This window comes from Vulpes lagopus, chromosome 8, assembly GCF_018345385.1.
Source record: "Vulpes lagopus strain Blue_001 chromosome 8, ASM1834538v1, whole genome shotgun sequence".
In the NCBI taxonomy this organism is placed as follows: Eukaryota; Metazoa; Chordata; class Mammalia; order Carnivora; family Canidae; genus Vulpes; species Vulpes lagopus.
In genome coordinates this window covers 17,149,289-17,168,650 of record NC_054831.1, presented here as the reverse complement: position 1 = coordinate 17,168,650, position 19,362 = coordinate 17,149,289, and the positions used below count along the sequence as shown (strand labels likewise).

At 44.1% G+C, this 19,362-nt stretch overlaps 1 protein-coding gene across 1 annotated transcript in view; it reads right to left on the bottom strand.

The window, feature by feature from the left end:
• Positions 1 to 19,069, bottom strand: part of R3HCC1 (R3H domain and coiled-coil containing 1) — a gene marked incomplete at its 5' end in the record, with an annotated part of 49,575 nt that extends 30,506 nt beyond the window's left edge. The window contains one exon of the mRNA XM_041767416.1: positions 18,923 to 19,069. Coding sequence (XP_041623350.1) covers positions 18,923 to 19,069 — 147 coding nt within the window. The remainder of the gene's footprint in view (positions 1 to 18,922) is intronic.
• Between the last annotated feature and the right edge of the window lie 293 nt (positions 19,070 to 19,362).

The following is a 19,362-nucleotide window of genomic DNA, read 5'->3' as shown; positions in this document are numbered from 1 at the left end:
GCCTTAAAGTTGTCTTGCCTTTGCCTCTTTTAAGTGTTCAGGGAGTCAGTGGTCTAGGACCATATTTTTTAATTGTGCTAAAATACATATACACTTTTTATATCTCATCTTGATAGTTGTTATATCACATTAGAAGTGAAAAAATTAAACCCCAACCAGTGTGAGCAGACCTGTAGGTCTAATTTCTCAGGTGATGCTTTTTTCCTTCTAAGTCCAAGCTGAGATAGATACACTTCCTTATTATCTCCCTATCCCAAGGACAGCCTTTTTTCCCTACTTCACCCCTCCACTGGCTCAGTCATTATCATTGAAGTTAGTATCAAAATAAACTCATTAATTTTTAAATATGGTGTGTTAAAAACCATTCCTCTCATTATTTATTTTGATTCTCTGATTGAGTTCCTTCAGGCTGGCTCATGTGTTCCCACTGTTTTTTGAACACTTACTTTCTGGACTAACAAGATAGTCTAGGTTCACCTTAAACTTTCCCTGATCCTGCCCTCAGACTCATTTATCCAAAGATCCCTGGTTCTTCCACTGGGAAATGATACTTTAAAATTAAGATCAGACTTTAAATGTGTTCATTGCTCCTGGGATGCCATTGCTTGTAGGCTCTTGATGATTAATTTTATGTGTCAACTTGACTGGGTCATGGAATCCCCAGATATCTGGTTAAACAATATTTCTGGCTGTGTCTGTGAAAGTGTTTCTGAAAGAAATTAGTGAATATTTGAATCAGTGAACTAAGTTATGCAGATTGCCCTTTCCAATGTGGGTGGGCATCATCCAATCCATTGAGAGCCTGCATAGAACAAAAAAGTGGAATTTGCTCTGTTTGCTTAGTCCTGGCACATCAGTCTTTTCTTGACCTCAGTGCTCCTATTTCTCAGGCTTTCAGACTCAGACTGGCATCTACATCATTGGCTCTCCAACCCTCAGGTCTTCCTGAGTCTCCAGCTTGCAGATGGCAATCTGGGGACATCTCAACCTCCATAATTATATGAGCCAATATCCAGGGTTTATACTTCCCTTCAGTTTCCCTTAGGAGGGCAAAATTGCCTAAACAATACATTCCTTGCTCATAGATTCTTTTCTTCTTTTTTAATGCTTTCCCTCTGCCTTTACTTTTTTTAAAAAAGATTTTATTTATTTGAGAGAGAGAGAGAGTACAAGCAGGGGAATGGGCAGAGGGAGAGGGAGAAGCAGACTCCCTGTTGAGGAGCAGGGAGCCTGATGTGGGGAATCAGGACCTGAGCCCAAGGCAGACGCTAACCAACTGAGCCATGCAGGTGCCCTACTCTCCCTCTGCCTTTGAAAACCTTTTTGTTTAGCTCGGCACAGCTCCCCTTTACTTGCTAGATGGGATGTTGCCCAATTCATGAATCATTTAATATAGCCAAATTAGATCTTCAAATTTACTCGGATGAATTTTATTTTTTAACAGATTTGGTGGCACTGTCAGGATCCAAAGTGTACATCCGATGGCATTCAGGGACAATGAGTAACCGGTGTGGTGCCCTGCAGCTCTTCTGAGTTCTTGGTCTCAGTGCCCTTCTTGAATCCTACCAACATAATTGGTTTTCCATTCCAGGATTAACAGGTTAGTATAGACTGACAAGATCTAACCAAGCACCAGACCTTATGATGTGGAGAACAAAGGCAAAAGGAAATGTAGATAAAATTAAATTTCCTTACAACTTGCAGCCCATCAATAAATATTTGAGACAGAGTATGACATTCCTCCAGGAACTCCCAACTGTCTTAATGTTAGTGCTTTGCTAGAGGCAAAAACAACCTTAGCTTGACAATAGCCAGGCCTCCAAGATCCTGCAAGTCTTCTTTAATATATGAAAATCCTTTTGGAGGAGGCCCAGGTAGTTCAGTCGATTAAGTGTCTGACTCTTGATTTCAGCTCAACTCTTGATTTCAGCTCAGGTATGATCTCAGGGACATGGGATCTAAGCCCTGAGCCCTGTGTTGGGTTCCAAGCTCAGTGGGGAATTTGCTTGAGATTCTCTCTCCTCTGCCCCTTCCCCCACTTGTACAAGCATATGCATGCACATTCTTTCTTCCAAATAAATAAATAAATCTTAAAAATAAAAGAAGAAGAAGAAGAAAAGAAATGAAAGTCCTTTTGGAGACTTCCTTTATCTCTACCCTTCCCAACTTAAAAGCATATAATCAATTGTTCCTCACAATCTTAGGGTGGCTCTTTCTGTCCACAGGTTCCCATGCTTTAATAACTCCACCTTTTTTGCACCAAAAATGTCTCACAAGAATTCTTTCTTGACCATTTCCTCACAGGCCTTACCTCACATCAAATCCCATCACTTAGCCCTTGGTTCAGCCCCCAATTCCACACTGAAATCCCCAGTTCCTACCTGCAGTTTGCTGGTTTAGTCCTTTCTCCATTTCCAGTCCTCAGTCTCCATAATGGAGTCTGCTGGCTTAGTCCATGTGGGGCATTACTGGTGGTACCCATGGCTTCTCTCCACCAGGCCATAAGGACATCTTTTGGTTATTGCTGGTGTGTTAAAGTACACATTTGTTTGTCTTGTTTGATGTAAATAAAGCCTTAGCTACTGGGATCCTTAAAATCCAAAGAATTCATGTGCAGCACCTTCCAGCACACTTGCTAATTTTATGCCTAAAAACTGGTATCAGGAGCTGTGACTATCTACAGAAATGGCAAGATTTTACTAAAAACAACCTAGAAATATAATGGCCATCATGGGGAATATTCCACTTAGATAAGATCATTTAAGAAGTGCATTAAAGGGCAGCCCCGGTAACTTAGCGGTTTGGTGCCGCCTTCCGCCCGGGGCGTGATCCTGCAGAGTCGGGATCGAGTCTCACGTCGGGCTCCCTGCATGGAGCCTGCTTCTCCCTTTGCCTGTGTCTCTGCCTCTGCCTCTCTCTCTCTCTCTCTCTCTCTCTCTCTCTCTCTGATAAATAAATAAAATCTTTTAAAAAAAGGAGAAAAAAAAAAAAAAAGAAGTGCACTTAAGGAATGCCTGGGGTTGCTCAGCAGTAGAAGCAGTTGAGCGTCTGCCTTCAGCTCAGGGCATGATCCTGGAGTTCCAGGATGGAGTCCCACATTGGGCTTGGGCTCCCTGTGAGGAGCCTGCTTCTCCCTCTGCCTATGTCTCTGCCTCTCTCTGTGTTTCTCATAAATAAATAAAATCTTTTTTTTTTTTTATTTTAGAAAGTGGACTTGATGAAAGCAAGGGTTCCCAAAGTAAGCTGTTTTAGCTGGCAAGCAGAAACTTCCAAAAAATTTTCAAAATTCCAAAATAGTTTCATTGAAAGATGCACTGCAAAAGCCTAAAGAAAATCAATTTGAGTGGTGCCTAAAACAAGACTATACAATGACATAATTCTTACTGCTCCCCTCTTTCCTCCTTTGAGAACTCATTCTACTCATCCTGATTCGTTTTCCACTCTAAAAAGACTCATATCCATAAACAAAATCTGCCAAGTTAATGGCCTTACAGAGACTCCCATACCTACCTTGCAAAGAGGGCCCTCATATGGGCCCCTGCCAGAGTTGATAAAACTGAGGCATTTTCTGATAACCTGCTACATCATTCCCTTTATCAGCCAAGGGGAACCTCTGATAGATTCCAGAGCCTGCAGAGAGGATCCTGGAACAGCTGGTAGAGCTAGTGAAGGGTGAAAAGTCCCCCAGATTCAGTTCTGAATCTGTCTGTAGTGCCCAGGTGAGAGAGAAAACCAGTTTCCCTTTGTCTCCTTTCCAGATCCAAACCCATTGTTTACTGATCCCTTCTCTCCCAGGGCTAGCTATGCCTTCTTGCTGTCTCATTTTGGATAACTGAAAGCCTGGTTTTCTGCCTACCTGAGACAAGCAGGTTGTTGGCTCTTTCTTTTGGCTATCTTTGGGAGTGACTCTGGATTCAGGGAAAATAATATCCTTTGCACCCTCTTTGGGGACCCATCTCACACCCAAGGAGAGGGGCGGTATTCAATACTGCCAGAAATATTTAAAATCAAAATTATGTACCTAGAAGAAAAGAAACAAATTGAGCATAATGTAGTTGGATATGTTGGATCAACCTATGATGTCATTCAAGCTACAACCCAATTCTCTGAGGAATTGAGAACAATTACCCTGATCTTACAAATCTTTTTAGGGGGAGAGATGTGAAGAGGGGAGGTGGGGGGGAGGGGGATGAGTTTTAAAGGCAATGCAAAATTCACCTATTCTTTACCAATCCCCAAAGTTCCCTTGTTTATCTCAAAGGACTTGTAAATTATTGACCTTAGTTACATTATTTCTCTGTCCCTTAAAAGTTGTACATCTTCCCATTCTTTTGAAATGTAAACACAGCCAATAATCACCTGAGACTTAGGGGGAAGGGAAGGTACAAACAGTTAAAATACAAACTACTAAAAGGGCTCCTGTGTCCAAAGTCTAGCACAACCTCCTTTAAGTCCAGGAACAAAATACAAATCTTAAAAATCTTCTCCACAAATATTAGAAACTATGAGATCCTTTGCATCTGTGTGTTTGTATGTCCATATATATGTTGTAAATGTGAGATATTTTTCTACCTCCAGATGGTATTGCTAAAATTAATTTGTAACAGAGCTCTGTTTAGTTGGTTTGAAGGCAATCGCTTGTAAGATTGGGCATTCTGAAACTCTCAGAAAGAAAGAAACTAAGCCAAATGGCTTTCCAGTTTACAGGATCTGGGAAAATAGTTCATATAAAAACTATTTTAAGGTTGATGGTTTAATTAAAATAGACATCTTTAGAGTTATCAACATCAAATATAAGACTTTAATTCTACCAGCCAAATAAATTCATGTTATCTCTTATAAGATCTAACAACAAAAAAATAAGAGCTTAGTATAATGGCTGACTTTGGCTAATGTTTAATGAAGTCCATGGAAGTAATCTGAAAGAGTTATTAAGAACAAGAAAATTAAATAGATGTAAACAAGATAAAAGTTTATTTAAGCTTTTCAGCAATATTTAGATTTACTTAAATTGTTTTCCCAAATCTTTTTTGGTAACCTAAAGCCTTGGGGTTTTGTTAAGTGAAGTTAAATGATGAGTTAAGTTAAATTCATTACATATCTAGATCATTTCCAAATAAGACCAAATACTAAAGCATTAAATAGTGAACGTAGGTTTGATGTAAGAAAGATGCTGGGGTTCTAAGCCAATGGCCAAGAATTCTTGAGATGTCTTTGGTACAAAAAAGGTGGTTTTCTTAAAGCACAGGGACAGGACTCATGGACAGAAAGAGCTACACTGGGTTGTGAGGAGTGGCCTATTATATACTTTCAAGTTGAGAGGGGGTTAGGGATAGTATAAGTCTCTGTGGAATTTTAGGAGAAAGATTTCCAGGATCCTGAGGGGGCTAGCTATTGTTAGGATAAGGTCATTTACTTTTGTCTAATAAAACCTTCATCATAAGACCTTCAGATGTATATTGGTGGATCATATGCTAGCGGGAAGATGGCCAACATATATCTTGGGGAGTAAAGATAAAAGAAGTCTCCAATGGAATTTTTAAACGTTAAAGTAGACTTACAGGAGGGTGTCAGGATAATGTTAAGATTGCCTTTTGCCCTTAGCAAAATATTAATATTGAGGCAGCTGAGTTCCTAGGAGAATGTCACTCCACCTGTTTCCAAGAACTTGTGAATAACTGTAAGAACTATGGAAATTTAATTTTTCTTTTGCCTTTGTTTCCCACATTAAGGTTTATCTATCTGTCGCTTCTCATTATAGAAAACTAAAAAATGGGTGCCTGGGTGGCTCAGTGGTTGAGCATCTGCCTTTGGCTCAGGTCATGATCCTGGGGTCCTGGGATTGAGTCTTGCTTTTCCCTCTGCCTATGTCTCTGCCTCTCTCTGTGTGTCTCACAAGTAAATAAACAAAATCTTTTTTAAAAAAAGAAAGAAAACTAAAAAATATCTGAATGTTAATGCTCTATTGGAAAATTTAAAAAGGCATATGCTTCTAGAAATTATAGAATATATTTACAAATTTACAAATCTAAAAAATGCTGGTATAACAGTTCATAATTAGTTACTACTTAATTATCACTAAAAATTAAGATTTCTAAGAGTTAAGCATTCCAGTAAGTATACTTAAGACTACTGGAAATAATAAAGGAAACAACTGTTTATGCAAGGAAAGTAGGACATGTGTTTTTGATAAGAAGAAACATGAGGAATAAAAACACGTTCTTGTGGAGGGAAAAGAAAGTAATCTGATCCTAAAGTGAGGCTAATTATTTAAAGAGGAAAAACTTAAGACAAAATCTAAATGTTAAAAAAAAAAAAGTTGTAGGTTTGTGGAGGGATGCCTGGGTGGCTTCAGTGGTTGAGTGTCTGCCTTGGGCTCAAGTCGTGATCCTGGGGTCCTGGGATCGAGTCCCACCCACATCAGGTTCCCCATAAAGAGCCAGCTTCTTCCTCTGCCTATGTCTCTGCCTGTCTCTGTGTGTCTCTCACATGAATAAATAAAATCTTTAAAAAAAAAAAAAAAGAAGGTTTGTAGAAAAAAGAGTCTTTGGAAAGAAACCAGCATGTCATTGGCTTTTATGCAAAGGCAGCAGCAGGATCTATGAAGATTATGGCATATAAAGAAAAGTCCATTCTGCTTCTGCAAAAATGGTCCTCCATAGCCAGACCTTTGCCATCCTGATGTCCTTGTAACATGGGAACAGTCTGCTCCCGAGTCAGAGAAATTGAGGTGAGTATACAGTGGCTATAAATTAAACAGACAGTCCGGTGTATGAGAATCCAAGAAAGCCACTTGGTTCTTCCTGCCTCCCTGACAATCTCCATTTTTCGGTTTTTGCATTCCTCCACTTTCCATAGGGCATTTAAGATGATCCAAATTATGAGTCGATATTTGTGAGGAGACTTCTATAAAATAGGCACTAATCAGGTACATATTCCTGGAAAAAACTGTTTTTATTCCCAGAGGCCTCAGACCTCCTCCCTCTGAACCCTTTAAACACCTACAGCTGGACTTCACTCAACAGCCACTTGGTATAGATTACTATTTTCTTTTTTTTAATCGAGAGAGAGTACACACATTTAACTTGGCAGAGGGGTGGGTGGGGCAGATGAGTAGAGGGAGAGAGAGAATCCTAAGCAGATTCCACACCCAGAGCCCTACACAGGGCTCCATCTCATGACCCTGAGATCATGACCTGAGCAGAAATCAAGAGTCAGAAATCAACTGACTGAGCCACTCAGGCACCCTGGGTATAGATTATTCAAAGAGGACTCTGAATAGCTCCATATTCACCTCGAACTTTCTAATTGATTAAGCTCTTCTGTCCAGCTTATCTCTTAATTCAGGTGAAAGAGTTTGAAGGCAAAGGATCCTCTGATAGAAACTAAAACTACCCCCTCCTGCCCTGGGCCAAGAAGACCCCGTGCGACTGACCCCAAGAGAACCACTGACTTGATCCACAGCCCACCTACATGTATCCTCCAACCTTTCTCCCACATTTTCCTAATAGAAACCTAGAAGTATTTTCAGCACTTCGGAGGCAGCCTTTGGGGTGCTAGTCCCCCGTCTTCTTAGTGTTGGCCTCACTGAGATAAATCACTTCCTTATTTTGTCACCATTCATCTCCTTGCCTTTGGACTTTGTCAATATGAGCGGCCAAACCTAGCCTGTGTGGGCTCTGGGACCCCAGAGCTTGGTGTTCCTGTACCCTTGCAACCCAGCTACATTATTAGTATGTTCTTGTTACTACTGTGTGTTTTCTAGATGGGTTAAAGCTTTCCCCTGCTATAAGGCCAATGCCCCCACAATAGCAAAAAACCATTGAAATGTGTATTTCCCATCTGGGGTATACCCCCATGATTTCCAGTGACTAAGGCACCCTTTTCACTGGACAAATCGTATGAACTTCAGCAAAAATTTTGCAAACTTCGGGGTGCAAGGGTGGCTCAGTGGCTGAGTGTCTGCCTTCGGCTCAGGTCATGATCCTGGAGTGCTGGGATCGAGTCTCACATTAGGCTCCCTACAGGGAGCCTGCTTCTCCCTCTGCCTATGTCTCTGCCCCTCTCTGTGTGTCTCTCATGAATAAATAAACAAAACCTTTAAAAAAAAAAAACCAAACCAAACCAACAAAAAGCCTCTGCAAACTTCTTGAAATTCTATCAGCATTCAACCCTCTGAATCGCCTGTTGTTTCATGCTAGTATGACCTGCTACTGAAAGTCTCTAATGTTTTATGATCAAGCCCATCAACAAGTTCCAAGGATACTTCTGGCCATACTTTAGAGCCTGGTGTGTGGGCATTCTGAAAATGTCATCAGAAGAAAACTGCCCTTGGGCCCTATTGGAAATGACTTTACCAAGCAAGGACTCCTGACCACTAACACTGCTGATGTGGGGCCAAAGTGAATGGTCAAGAAAGAATTACTAGAGTGCCTGGGTGGTTCAGTCAGTTAAGCATCTGCCTTCAGCTCAGGTCATGATTTCAAGACCCTGGGATCAAACCCCACATGGGGCTCCCTGTTCAGTGAGGAGTCTGCTTCTCTCCATCTGTCCCTCTCTCCTGCTTGTGTTCTCGTTCTCCCTCTCTCTCTCAAATAAATAAATAAATAAATAAAATCTTTTTTTTTTTTAAGATTTTATTTATTTATTCATGAGAGTCACAGAAAGAGGAGAGACACAGGCAGAGGGAGAAGCAGGTTCCCTGAGGGGAGCTCAATGTGGGACTCGATCCCAGGACCTCGGAATCATGACCTGAGCCAAAGGCAGATGCTCAACCACTGAGCCACCTAGGTACTCCTAAATAAATACAATTTCAAATAATAATAATTATGATTGAGATGTTTTGAGTGCAAAAAGGTGCTTTTATTATAGCACGGGGACAGCACTGGTAGGCAAAAAGAGCTGCCCTGGCATTGTGAGGTTCAACTATTATATACTTTTCAGTTAGTGGGGGTTAGGGATGGCGTAAGTCTCTAAGGAATTTGGAAGCAAGGTCCTCAGGATCTTGAGGGGCCAGTTTTGTTCAGATAAGATTATTTACTACTGTCTAGTAAAACAGACACGAGACCCTTCAGATATAGGTCAGTGGGCCATATGTTTGAAAGATGATTGCTAACGTCTATCTTGGTTGGGGGAGGTGTTATGATTATCAGAGAAAACCAACACTAACAAGAGCAAAGCTACAGTGGTAAAACATTACAGGAAGTCCTTGAGCGAGCTGTAGGAGTGTTACAATCTGTCTGTCTCAGGGATTTATTTGCAAGTTGTAAGGAGATACAATTTTAGCTACATTTCTCTTGCCTTTTTTCTCCTCAACACTGCCATAAAGCTAAAAGTATTAAGCCTTCAGTACACATCACACAGCTAAAGAAGTTACACTCTACACCTAGGCTTGTACAGATGCTGGAAGACCTCTAAATCAAGTTGGCGTAGCTGACGTCAAGGAATACGGCTTCCACTCAACATGAGGGATCACACTTCATACTTTAAACATGAAACCCTTGGGATCCCTGGGTGGCGCAGTGGTTTAGCGCCTGCCTTTGGCCCAGGGCGCAATCCTGGAGACCCGGGATCGAATCCCACGTCGGGCTCCCAGTGCATGGGGCCTGCTTCTCCCTCTGCCTGTGTCTCTGCCTCTCTCTCTCTCTCTCTCTTGTGACTATCATAAATAAATAAATAATTTAAAAAAAAAAACCATGAAACCCTTATTTTTGCTTTCCTTTTCTTTGGCATTGGCCTAGAAAGGTCACACCCTCATCTCTAGCTCCCAGACCACTACTAAGGGATTTAAAATAATCTTTTATTTCAGGCTAAAAGAAAATCTAACTGTCTCAACTTATTATGAGCAAAATAAGACGTCTCATTGGTCAACACCTTGGAATTTAGAAAGGACTAGCAGGAGGCCTTCATGATTCAGGATTCACTCTTTTTGGCAGGTCCTTACTTCCCTGGTTAAGGATACATATGAAGGAGGCTAACTTCTTAATTCTTAAAAATCACTGTAGAATCTGCTGCTAAAGCAATAGCTACCCAGCAAAGATCCTTAGATTCTCTGGCCTAAGTTGCTCTGGATGATAGGCTAAGCCCTTGGCTACCTTTTAGCTGAGCAGGGAGGTGTCTATGCTGTGGCCAATACCATTTGCTAGACCTGAATTAATACTTCTGGGAAGGGATCCCTGGGTGGCTCAGTGGTTTGGCGCCTGCCTTCGGCCCAGGGCCTGGTCCTGGGGTCCTGGGATTGAGTCCCATGTCGGGCTCCCTGCATGGAGCCTGCTTCTCCCTCTGCCTGTGTCTCTGCCTCTCTGTGTGTGTGTCTCTCATGAATAAATAAATAAAATATTTTTAAAAAATACTTCTGGGGAAATTGAAACTCAATTACATAAGATCACAAAACAAGCCACTTGGCTTAAAAGATGACTCCTTCCTTGGGGTCTTTCTTGACTTATTTGACTTTGATTGCTTTTGGGTCTTGGGGACCGTGGCTTCAAAGTGCACTCCAAATATTGGTAATTAGCCTGCTTATGGTAATCACAATAATCTCCCTGGTGTGTTGTATTCTCTCAAAAGCTTTATATGCATGTTCATAGTCACTAACCACCAAGCAAATGATCCCCCTAAGAATGGGACTCCCTAAGTCAGAAAAGGAACAAAGCAATGGCTGACCTGAAGAACGTATACCTCAAGTCATAGCCTATAGATATCACAGAGATAAAACAAATGCATCATGACCTGTGGGCACCACACAAAGGAACAACAAAAGCTATGAGAACTTTAAAGCAGTAGCTGAGAGTGGTGCCAATGCCTTAAATTTTGATCCTATCTCTCAGTTAAGCTGAAAGTCTAATCAAAAGGGAGGAACTGTTGAAAAGAAAACCATATAGGGACACCTGGGTGGCTCAGCGGTTGGGTATCTGCCTTCGGCTCAGGGTGTGATCTTGGGATCTGGGATCCAGTCCCACGCCTGGCTCCTTAGGAAGCCTGTTTCTCCCTCTGCCTCTGTCTCTGCCTCTCCCCCCCTCCATCCACCCTGCCCCCCATGTCTCTCATGAATAAATACATAAAATATTAAAAAAAAAAAAAAAAAAAAAAAAAAACAAGGGCAGCCTGGCTGGCTCAGAGGTTTAGCGCTGCCTTCAGCCCAGGGTATGATCCCAGAGACCTGGGATCGAGTCCCATGTCAGGCTCCCTGCATGGGGCCTGCTTCTCGTTCTGCTTGTGTGTCTCCCTCTCTCTCTCTGTGTCTCTCATGAATAAATAAATAAAATCTTAAAAATAAAAAAATACAAAAATAAATAAAAATTAAAAAAAAACAAAAACAAATAAAAAACCATATACCCAAAGTGGCACAGTTTAGGTTAAGGTCCAGGTCAGTAAACCAAGACTTAATACCTAACCTAACTGTAGTTTTAACCCCCCCAGGAATGTAACCTTTAAACAGTTAACATGGAATTTCCTGGTCAATATTAGGGAATTTATTGCCAGATCCCGTCCACTTCCCCTTAAGGAGGGCAACTCTGCCTATCCAACGCATTCCTTGCTAATAAATTCCTTTCTTCTTCTTTTTTTATGCCCTCTTTCTGCCTTTATTTATTTATTTATTTATTTTATAAATAAACTCTGTGCACAACGTGGAGCTCAAACTTAGGACCCCAAGATCAAGAGTCACATGCTCTACTGACTGAGCCAGCCAGACGCCCCTCTTTCAGCCTTTAAAAACCTTTCCTTTGTTTTGCTCAACAGAATTCCTCCCTACTTGCTAGATGGGATGAAGTCTGATTCATGAATCATTTAATAAAGCCAATTAGACCTTCGAATGTACTCGGTTGAATTTTCTTTTTTAACCCAGTGTTTATGCTTTTTCATCTGGTAATGATCCACACTAAAGTGTATGTGGAGAAAATGGTATGATGCCTTAGGGTCTTTAAATATGTTGGGAAGAAGATAAGTAAGAAATTATAGATGAAACAAGACTGACAAAGTGCCAGTCATTACTGAAACTGGGTGATGGGTACATTATTTTCCTTCCCTAATATTACATATAGTTGAAACTTTCCACAATAATAAGTTGATTTCTCAAAAAAAAAAAAAAAAAGTTGATTTCTCTAAGCCAAATGAAAGTTATTGAAAACAAGGCAAAGATGGGCAAGGGTGGCATTTGCTTTGTAGCTAGACCACCTTTAAGTTCTTGAATGGAAAAAGACAGAAATAAGAAAGAATTTTATAATTTTTTAGGAAAAAAGTATATAGTTAAGTCAATATGCTAAAAATTTGAGAGTACCCATTGAAAGGACAGAAATATAATCAATAGTTTCCGAATCATCACAGAAAAATAAAAATGATATAAGAACTTTATCTGACATAGAGCACAAATGAAAAAAAATCAGTAAAGGAAGGCAAATTGAAAATTGCATCTCATTGGCTTTATTCCAGATATGAAGCAAAACAGAAAGGAAAAAGAAAAGGCAGGAAAAAAATGTATAATAATTAAAAAATAAAGATGATCACATGATCTAGCCCAGCCCAACCTTGGAAGTGAATTTGCAACAGACTACAGATGTTTGTCTAAGAACTACTCGAAAATTATGAATTTTTAATGAAAATCTAGACTCTCATTTACTTAATTCTTTAAAATGTCTTTATGTTCTTTGTTAGTCAATATTTGACTATGAAGAACTTAATATTTATTTTTTTTTTAATTTTTTTTTAATTTTTTTTTAATTTTTTTTTTATTATTTTTTTTAAATTTTTTTTTTAATATTTATTTTTAATCTGAAGTCTATCAGCAAAACACTGAAGTGGGACACAGAGACAAAGAAGTCAAGAAAAATATGTGACAGTTCAAGCCCATACAAGCACTACTTAAAACAAACCATGGGGCGCCTGGGTGGCTCAGTTAGTTAAGCATTTGACCCCTGGTTTCAGCTCAGGTCATGATCTCAGGATTGTGGGATCAGGCCCTGCATCAGCCCCAGGTGGGCCCCATGCTGGCCCTGTATTGCGATCCACTCAGTGCAGTCTGCTTGAGATTCTTTTCCTCTCCCTCTGGCTCTGTTCTTCCCCCTGCTCTCTCTCTCAATCTCTCTCTTAAATAAATCCTAAAAAAAAAAAAAAAAAGCAAAATGCAAACTCTACATAACTGTTAGGACATCCACCATAATCACCTACCAGCAGGAAAGAATTCCACAAATGAACAAAGAAAACACAAGGTCCCAGGACAGACCTGGAGGCAATGAGGCTTTCACAAAAGTCTGAAAGCTTGCTTACACATGTGACACCGGCTGACTCTGTGCCCAGCACTCTCTATGACCTTCACATAATTCAACTCACTCAATCCTAACAACAATGTTAGATGGTAGTACTATCACCATTCCCATTTTATAGATGTAAACATTAAAATGCAGAGAAGTTAAATGATTTGCCCAAGGTCACACAGCTAATAAATGGCAGAGCCAGCACTCAGACCCCATGGTCTCTTGCCCCAGAAGCCCCAGATTAACTCCCCTGGAAAGGACAGGAGGCAAGAGAGTGGGAACAAAAGATACCTGTGGCTCCTCCAAGGGCTCAGGGGCTTCCGGAACTCTGTCAAGCCTATGCCAGCAGCTCTACAGCCATCTTTCTAGTTTCTGGCACCTAACCTGGCCCCCACCATGCTTTCAAACCAATCTTTCTAGTGCTTTCTGAATAGAAGCAACAAGCTTAGGATAAGAGAAGGATAAAGCACGCTCAAGAAGCCCCAGAAACTCAAGTGGTTGGAGTATTTCCACGAGCAACCTTTACCTATTCTCACTATGAGCTGCTTCCCCCAGTCCCTGGGTCAACCGGTCCCCATCCCCTATAGTTCAGAGACCCAAGTAGGGAAGGGGGCAGGCCACACAACAGAGCAGACGCCTGCTCAGGGCCAGGAGGCCTGATGTGTGGTTCACAACAATGACATGACCACTCGGGGAAAATACACCTGATTTCCAGAGGAAATACACACAGGAAATATTTTTCCTGTGTGCAGCACTTGGTACTTTCAAATAGCTTTAAGACACTTCCCATTTCTTTATTGTCATCAGTGCCTTCCTTTTAAGGTAGGCTAAGCAGAAATAATTATTCCCTTGGGTCTTTTCTTCACAAAGAGAAGGATTCTGCAAAGGCATAGGTAATGATGGAGACAGAGCTCAGGTGCCTTGTCTCCTGACTGCATTGGGCCATAGTGGCCCATCCCTGTACACATGGGAAGACAGCTCACAGCCGCCCCCAAGTGAGAATGAGAGTAGTTCCAAGCACCCATCCATCCCAGTGGCAACAAACATGCATCTCTGCCCGTAGAACAACAGAAGAGCCAGGATGAAGACACACAGGTTTGTATTCTGCACAGAAAGTGGAAATCCCTAGATAAACATAAGAAGGAACCAGGTCCTAAGTAATTTATTATAATAGCAAAAAATATATATAGACATTCTAGGGCAGCTCCAGTGACTCAGCGGTTTAGCGCCACCTTCAGCCCGGGGTGTGATCCTGGAGACCCGAGTGCGAGTTCCACGTCTGGCTCCCTGCATGGAGCCTGCTTCTCCCTCTGCCTGTGTCTCTGCTTCTCTCTCTCTCTCTCTCTGTGCCTCTCATGAATAAATAAATAAAATATTTTTAAAAATAGACATTCTATCCCCAAACTCCCCTTTATCCCATTATCCCAGCAGAGTAGTTACAAGGGCATAAATTGGGATCACATTATACTGGTATAGCTACTTACTCGTCAGCTGTGTGATCTTGGGCAAATGGCTTAGCCAACTCTCTATTTTATAGTTTCTGTATCTGTGAAATGGGGATAATAATACTTTGGACCTCAGTGAATAACTCACACTGAATAATGAGGTAACCCACATAAGCATCTAGCACAGTTTGTGGCACATAAAGACTAGTCAAGATGAGACACCCCTCCCTCAGTGCCACCCACCCCACCCCCACCCCCGGCCCAATGTAGCTCTCGGATGTGCAGGTGAGGCACTCTAGTGCTCCAGCTCCCAAAATGCCAGATCAAAGGTTTTCCTGACCTCTTCTGGCTATGGACCCAGGGTCCAAAGCCACAAAGTCATAGGTCTGGCTGCCATCCCCAGGTCTTGCCATCTAGCCATCTTTTCTCCACCATATAAAACAGTTTCTAGACAAAAGTAGAATGGGCCAGGGATTCCAACCTGCCTGCCCAATCTCTACCCTATGAGGGAAGGATGTCACAATGTTAACTTAGTAGCCATGGGTACTCGCTAAACATGGGAATGAGCTGTCCCCACAGAACCTGGCTCTGGGGCCCTCAGCTTGCTCCCCACTCGGCATTGGGAAAAGTTCATCCACATTCAGAGCTGCCTCAGAAATGTGACTTCCAAGACACCTGGGTGGCTCAGTGGTTGAGCCTCTGCCTTTGGCTCAGGTCGTGATCCCGGCGTCCTGGGATCCAGTCCCACACAGGGCTCCCCACAGGGAGACTGCTTCTCCCTCTGTCTTTCTCTGTGTATGTCTCTCATGAATAAATAAATTAAAAAAAAAAAAAAGAAATGTGACTTCCACCCACCTCTCAAGTCATCTTAGCCTACCAGCACTCTAAGACCTCCTGCCTAGCATCTCCATGTACCATGGTCCTCTTCTCTCATCTCAAAATCTAACTGCTTATTGATTCATTTACTCAAATTCCCCCAGGGACTAGCTGCCCAACTAAACTGTATGCAATGAGCAAATCAGGAATTATGGTTTAGCCAACTATGCTTCAAGACTAGCTTCTGCAGCTCCATGCCTATAGGGGCAGATGCCAGCAGTCACATGGGAACCATGCCCATGGCCCGGGATAGACCTTAGGGCATTGAGGCTGTCTTTAGTCCAGATGCCCCCAATATGAGGATGAGTCACAGCACCAGCTTCCTGGTTTATTCTTGATCTCTCACTCACAGGGTGACCTCAGTAAAGTGACTCCTCTTCTGAGCCTCATCTTGGAACTCTTGGACTATAAAGTCAACTGGCTTTAAAGTTCTGACTCCCAAGCCCACCTTCTGGTGGTTTTACCCCTGTGTCCACCCAATCACCACTGCCATCATTATCACCATCACCACTATCACCACCACCATCATTACAAGCATACTGCTATCACAACCACCACCACTATTACTAAAACCACCACCATCACCACCACTACACTACAACCACCATTATCACCACCCCTACCACAACTACCACTATCACCATCATTATTACCATCACCAGTCACCACCAACACCATTACAACTACTACTAATCACCACCAATACTATCAGCACCATCACTACCACCATCACCCACTACCAACTCTATCACCACCACGCATCCCCAGTGGTAAACTTAGTTTGCAGATTACATTCCAGCAGCAATGAAGGAAAGAGGCTGTTAGGCAGAGCCAGCTCCTGGCCAAAGGATAGAGTTTTCTATCAATGCTTCAAGTCACCTGCTTCTCCACCCATTCCCCTTACACACTCAGACCCTCCCCACTTCAGGTCATCCTGTCCACCTTCTCTGTCTTCAGTCATTTACCCTGTAGTGTAAATATAACAGTGTGTTGTCTCTCCAAAAAAAATTTGCATATAAAGTTTACACTTTAGCTGTGGCATAAAAGACTTTGACTCACTTCAGGGATCTGAGGAATTAGAAAAGATTTTTGATCAAGGGCTATATGCCTTGTGCAGCAAGACTTTGGGATGAGGACTGCCTTGATGCCATGTAATGAAAATTAGTTACAGCAATGAAAGGGAAAACCCAGAGATAGTCTGATGATTTAGAGTCCAGAAAGATGGTATCAAAATCCCCTGTAGATCTCACAAGTGACAGATCTCACAGTGACAGACACTGTGACCATAATTTAGACTCTCGGTTCTTCAGCTTCTGGCCTCCCAGACTCCACATGTTACTCCCATGCTCACCTTATGAGATCCTGCTTCAGCCATTTGTTCAGAGCATACGGGAGAGCAGGAGGTGAATTTCTCCAGCATCAATGCTCTCTTAACTGAGGACCAGGCTCACTGCCATCTCATCCCCTAGGACCAGGGGAGCTGGTTACAGAATGGGGGCCTCCACTGGGGGAGCAGCAGCCCTCTCCTTCAGGTAGGGTATGTCTCTGCAGTGGGACACCAGCTCATCGATGAAGATGACCATCTCCACCACAGCTGAGAGGACCTGGCGCAGCAGCAGCAGCCCAGGGGTGAGACAAAAGGCTAGCAGAACTCCCTGTTAAACACATACACCACAGGAGAGGGCTGAGTTAGCCCAGCCACACTACCCAAAGATGCTGAAGGAGTCTCCCCAACAAGCAGGCAGGACATCAGGCAGCTGAGAATGAAGAAGGCAAGCCAGTAGCACACAAAGACTCCAAGGTGAGGGACGCCTGGGTGGCTCAGTGGTTGAGCATCTGCCTTTGGCTCAGGGTGTGATCCTGGGGTCCTGGGATTGAGTCCCCCATCGGGCTCCCTGCATGGAGCCTGCTTCTCCTTCTGCCTGTGTCTCTGCCTCTCTCTCTCTCTCTGTGTCTCTCATGAATAAATGAATAAAGATCTTAAAAAAAAAAAAGACTCCAAGGTGATAACCAAGGTCTTTAGCACCCTGGTCTCCTTACAGTAAATGTTCTGGGATAGACAGGACAGCTGCGGATAAAGTCCCCATTGAGACCCATTGGTGAGAGCAGGTGCATTCGACAGCTGTAGTACAGAGCAACCAGTGAGGTAGTAAATGTGATTATAGGTGACCTGTATAACTAGCACAGGGATACAGAAGCTGGCCAGCGAGGAGGCCACCACATAGATGCATCTGAGGCTGGGCTGCATCTTTCAATGCCCATAGGGGGCTCTGCACAGATGGGAGAGGCCCACATGGTACATGCCCCATCTGCTGATGCTATAGTACAGCTGGATAGGGATGAAGGAGATAAGAGCTGACCGAAGCCAGGCTAATGCAGTGGCCACTAGAGAAGCCCTGGGGGTCTGATGCTGCTGGTGGTAGAAGGCACCAGCCATGGCCAGATAGTGCTTCAGGCTGATGCAGGATGGAGGCAGTGAAACACATGATGTCAAAGACCACCCAGACGCCACGGAAGCCCCCGAAAGAGCTATACTGCCTGGGCTGCCACTTTCCCAGGCATCACCAGCAATGCCACCAGATGGTCCAAGATGACCAGAAAAAAAAATGAGAACTCTGGTGATCTCGGAACAGGGGTGGCACAAGTTCAGGGTGGCAGCACACATAAGGAATATTCCTCAACAAAATGCAAACAATGAGGGCCCACGGGCGTCCTCCTCAGCCCCCTGCCTCACCCCTGCCCCTGTCCTCTGCTGGGCCGGGACCTCAGTTACCTCTGACACCACCAGAAGACTTAATTGCGGGGAGTTCTACAGACTTTGGAACAGGACTGAGATGAGGGTCAAGTGGTGAGGCCAGGACAGCCGCGCCAGGCTTCTACCTAAAATCAGCCAAATACACTGGCTTCCTGCGGGGGGTGGGGGTGGGGGTCTTTCTCCCTGCACGGAAGAGGCGCCCAGGGCAGGATCCCACCATTGGAAGAGGGGCCGGGTCCGCGCAGAGGGCGAAGATTGGATGTCCCGGATTTTATGCGGTGAAGGGAGCGGGTAGGTTTCGGTCAGTGGCTCCCGGGCTCCTCCCAGCGTCGGAAGAGGGCGACAGGCCACAGAGAGTGACTAAGGGTGGCCCAGCGTCTGTGCTGGTGAACCGACGAGGACCGGGCGCAAGGAGCCGTCTGGAGAGGGGAGCGTTGTCTGGGACGCACCGAGGCAGGCACCGAGCCAGGAGGCGCCGAGAGCCCAGAGCGGGCTGACCTGGCGTTCTCCCGGGACTCTGCCGCCCGACGGCTCTCCGCGCTCCCGGCTCCAAAGTCCAGCCGCCGGCTTTCCCGGAGCGCCGCGGCCCCTCTCACCTCCGCCTCCGGGGGCGCCGACCCTTTGCTCCTAGAGTCCCGAGCTCCGCTTCCTGCCTGCGTCGAGACACTTCTAGGAAAAGCGCCAGTAAGGGCTTGAACCGACTGGTTCTCCCCGAGAGCCAGCTGCGCGCCCAGCAACTCAAGGCGAGCCCGCGCCCCGCCCCCGGCCCCGCCCCCGGCCCCGGCCCCGCCCCTCCGGCCCCGCCCCTCCGGCCCCGCCCCAGAGATCCGCCCCTCCCCTGGCCCCGCCCCCTCCCTTCAGGCCCCGCCCCCCGAGACCCCGGCTCCGCCCCCGAGACCCGCCCTAGCCCCGCCTCCTGTCCCTCGGGCCACGCCCCTTCCGTGCCCACGTGCTACAGAGCCAGCTGGGCCCCGCAGCGGCGAAGATCAACAAGGTCTCCGAACTGCATCTCTGGAGCCTTTCCTTCTTAGAAGGG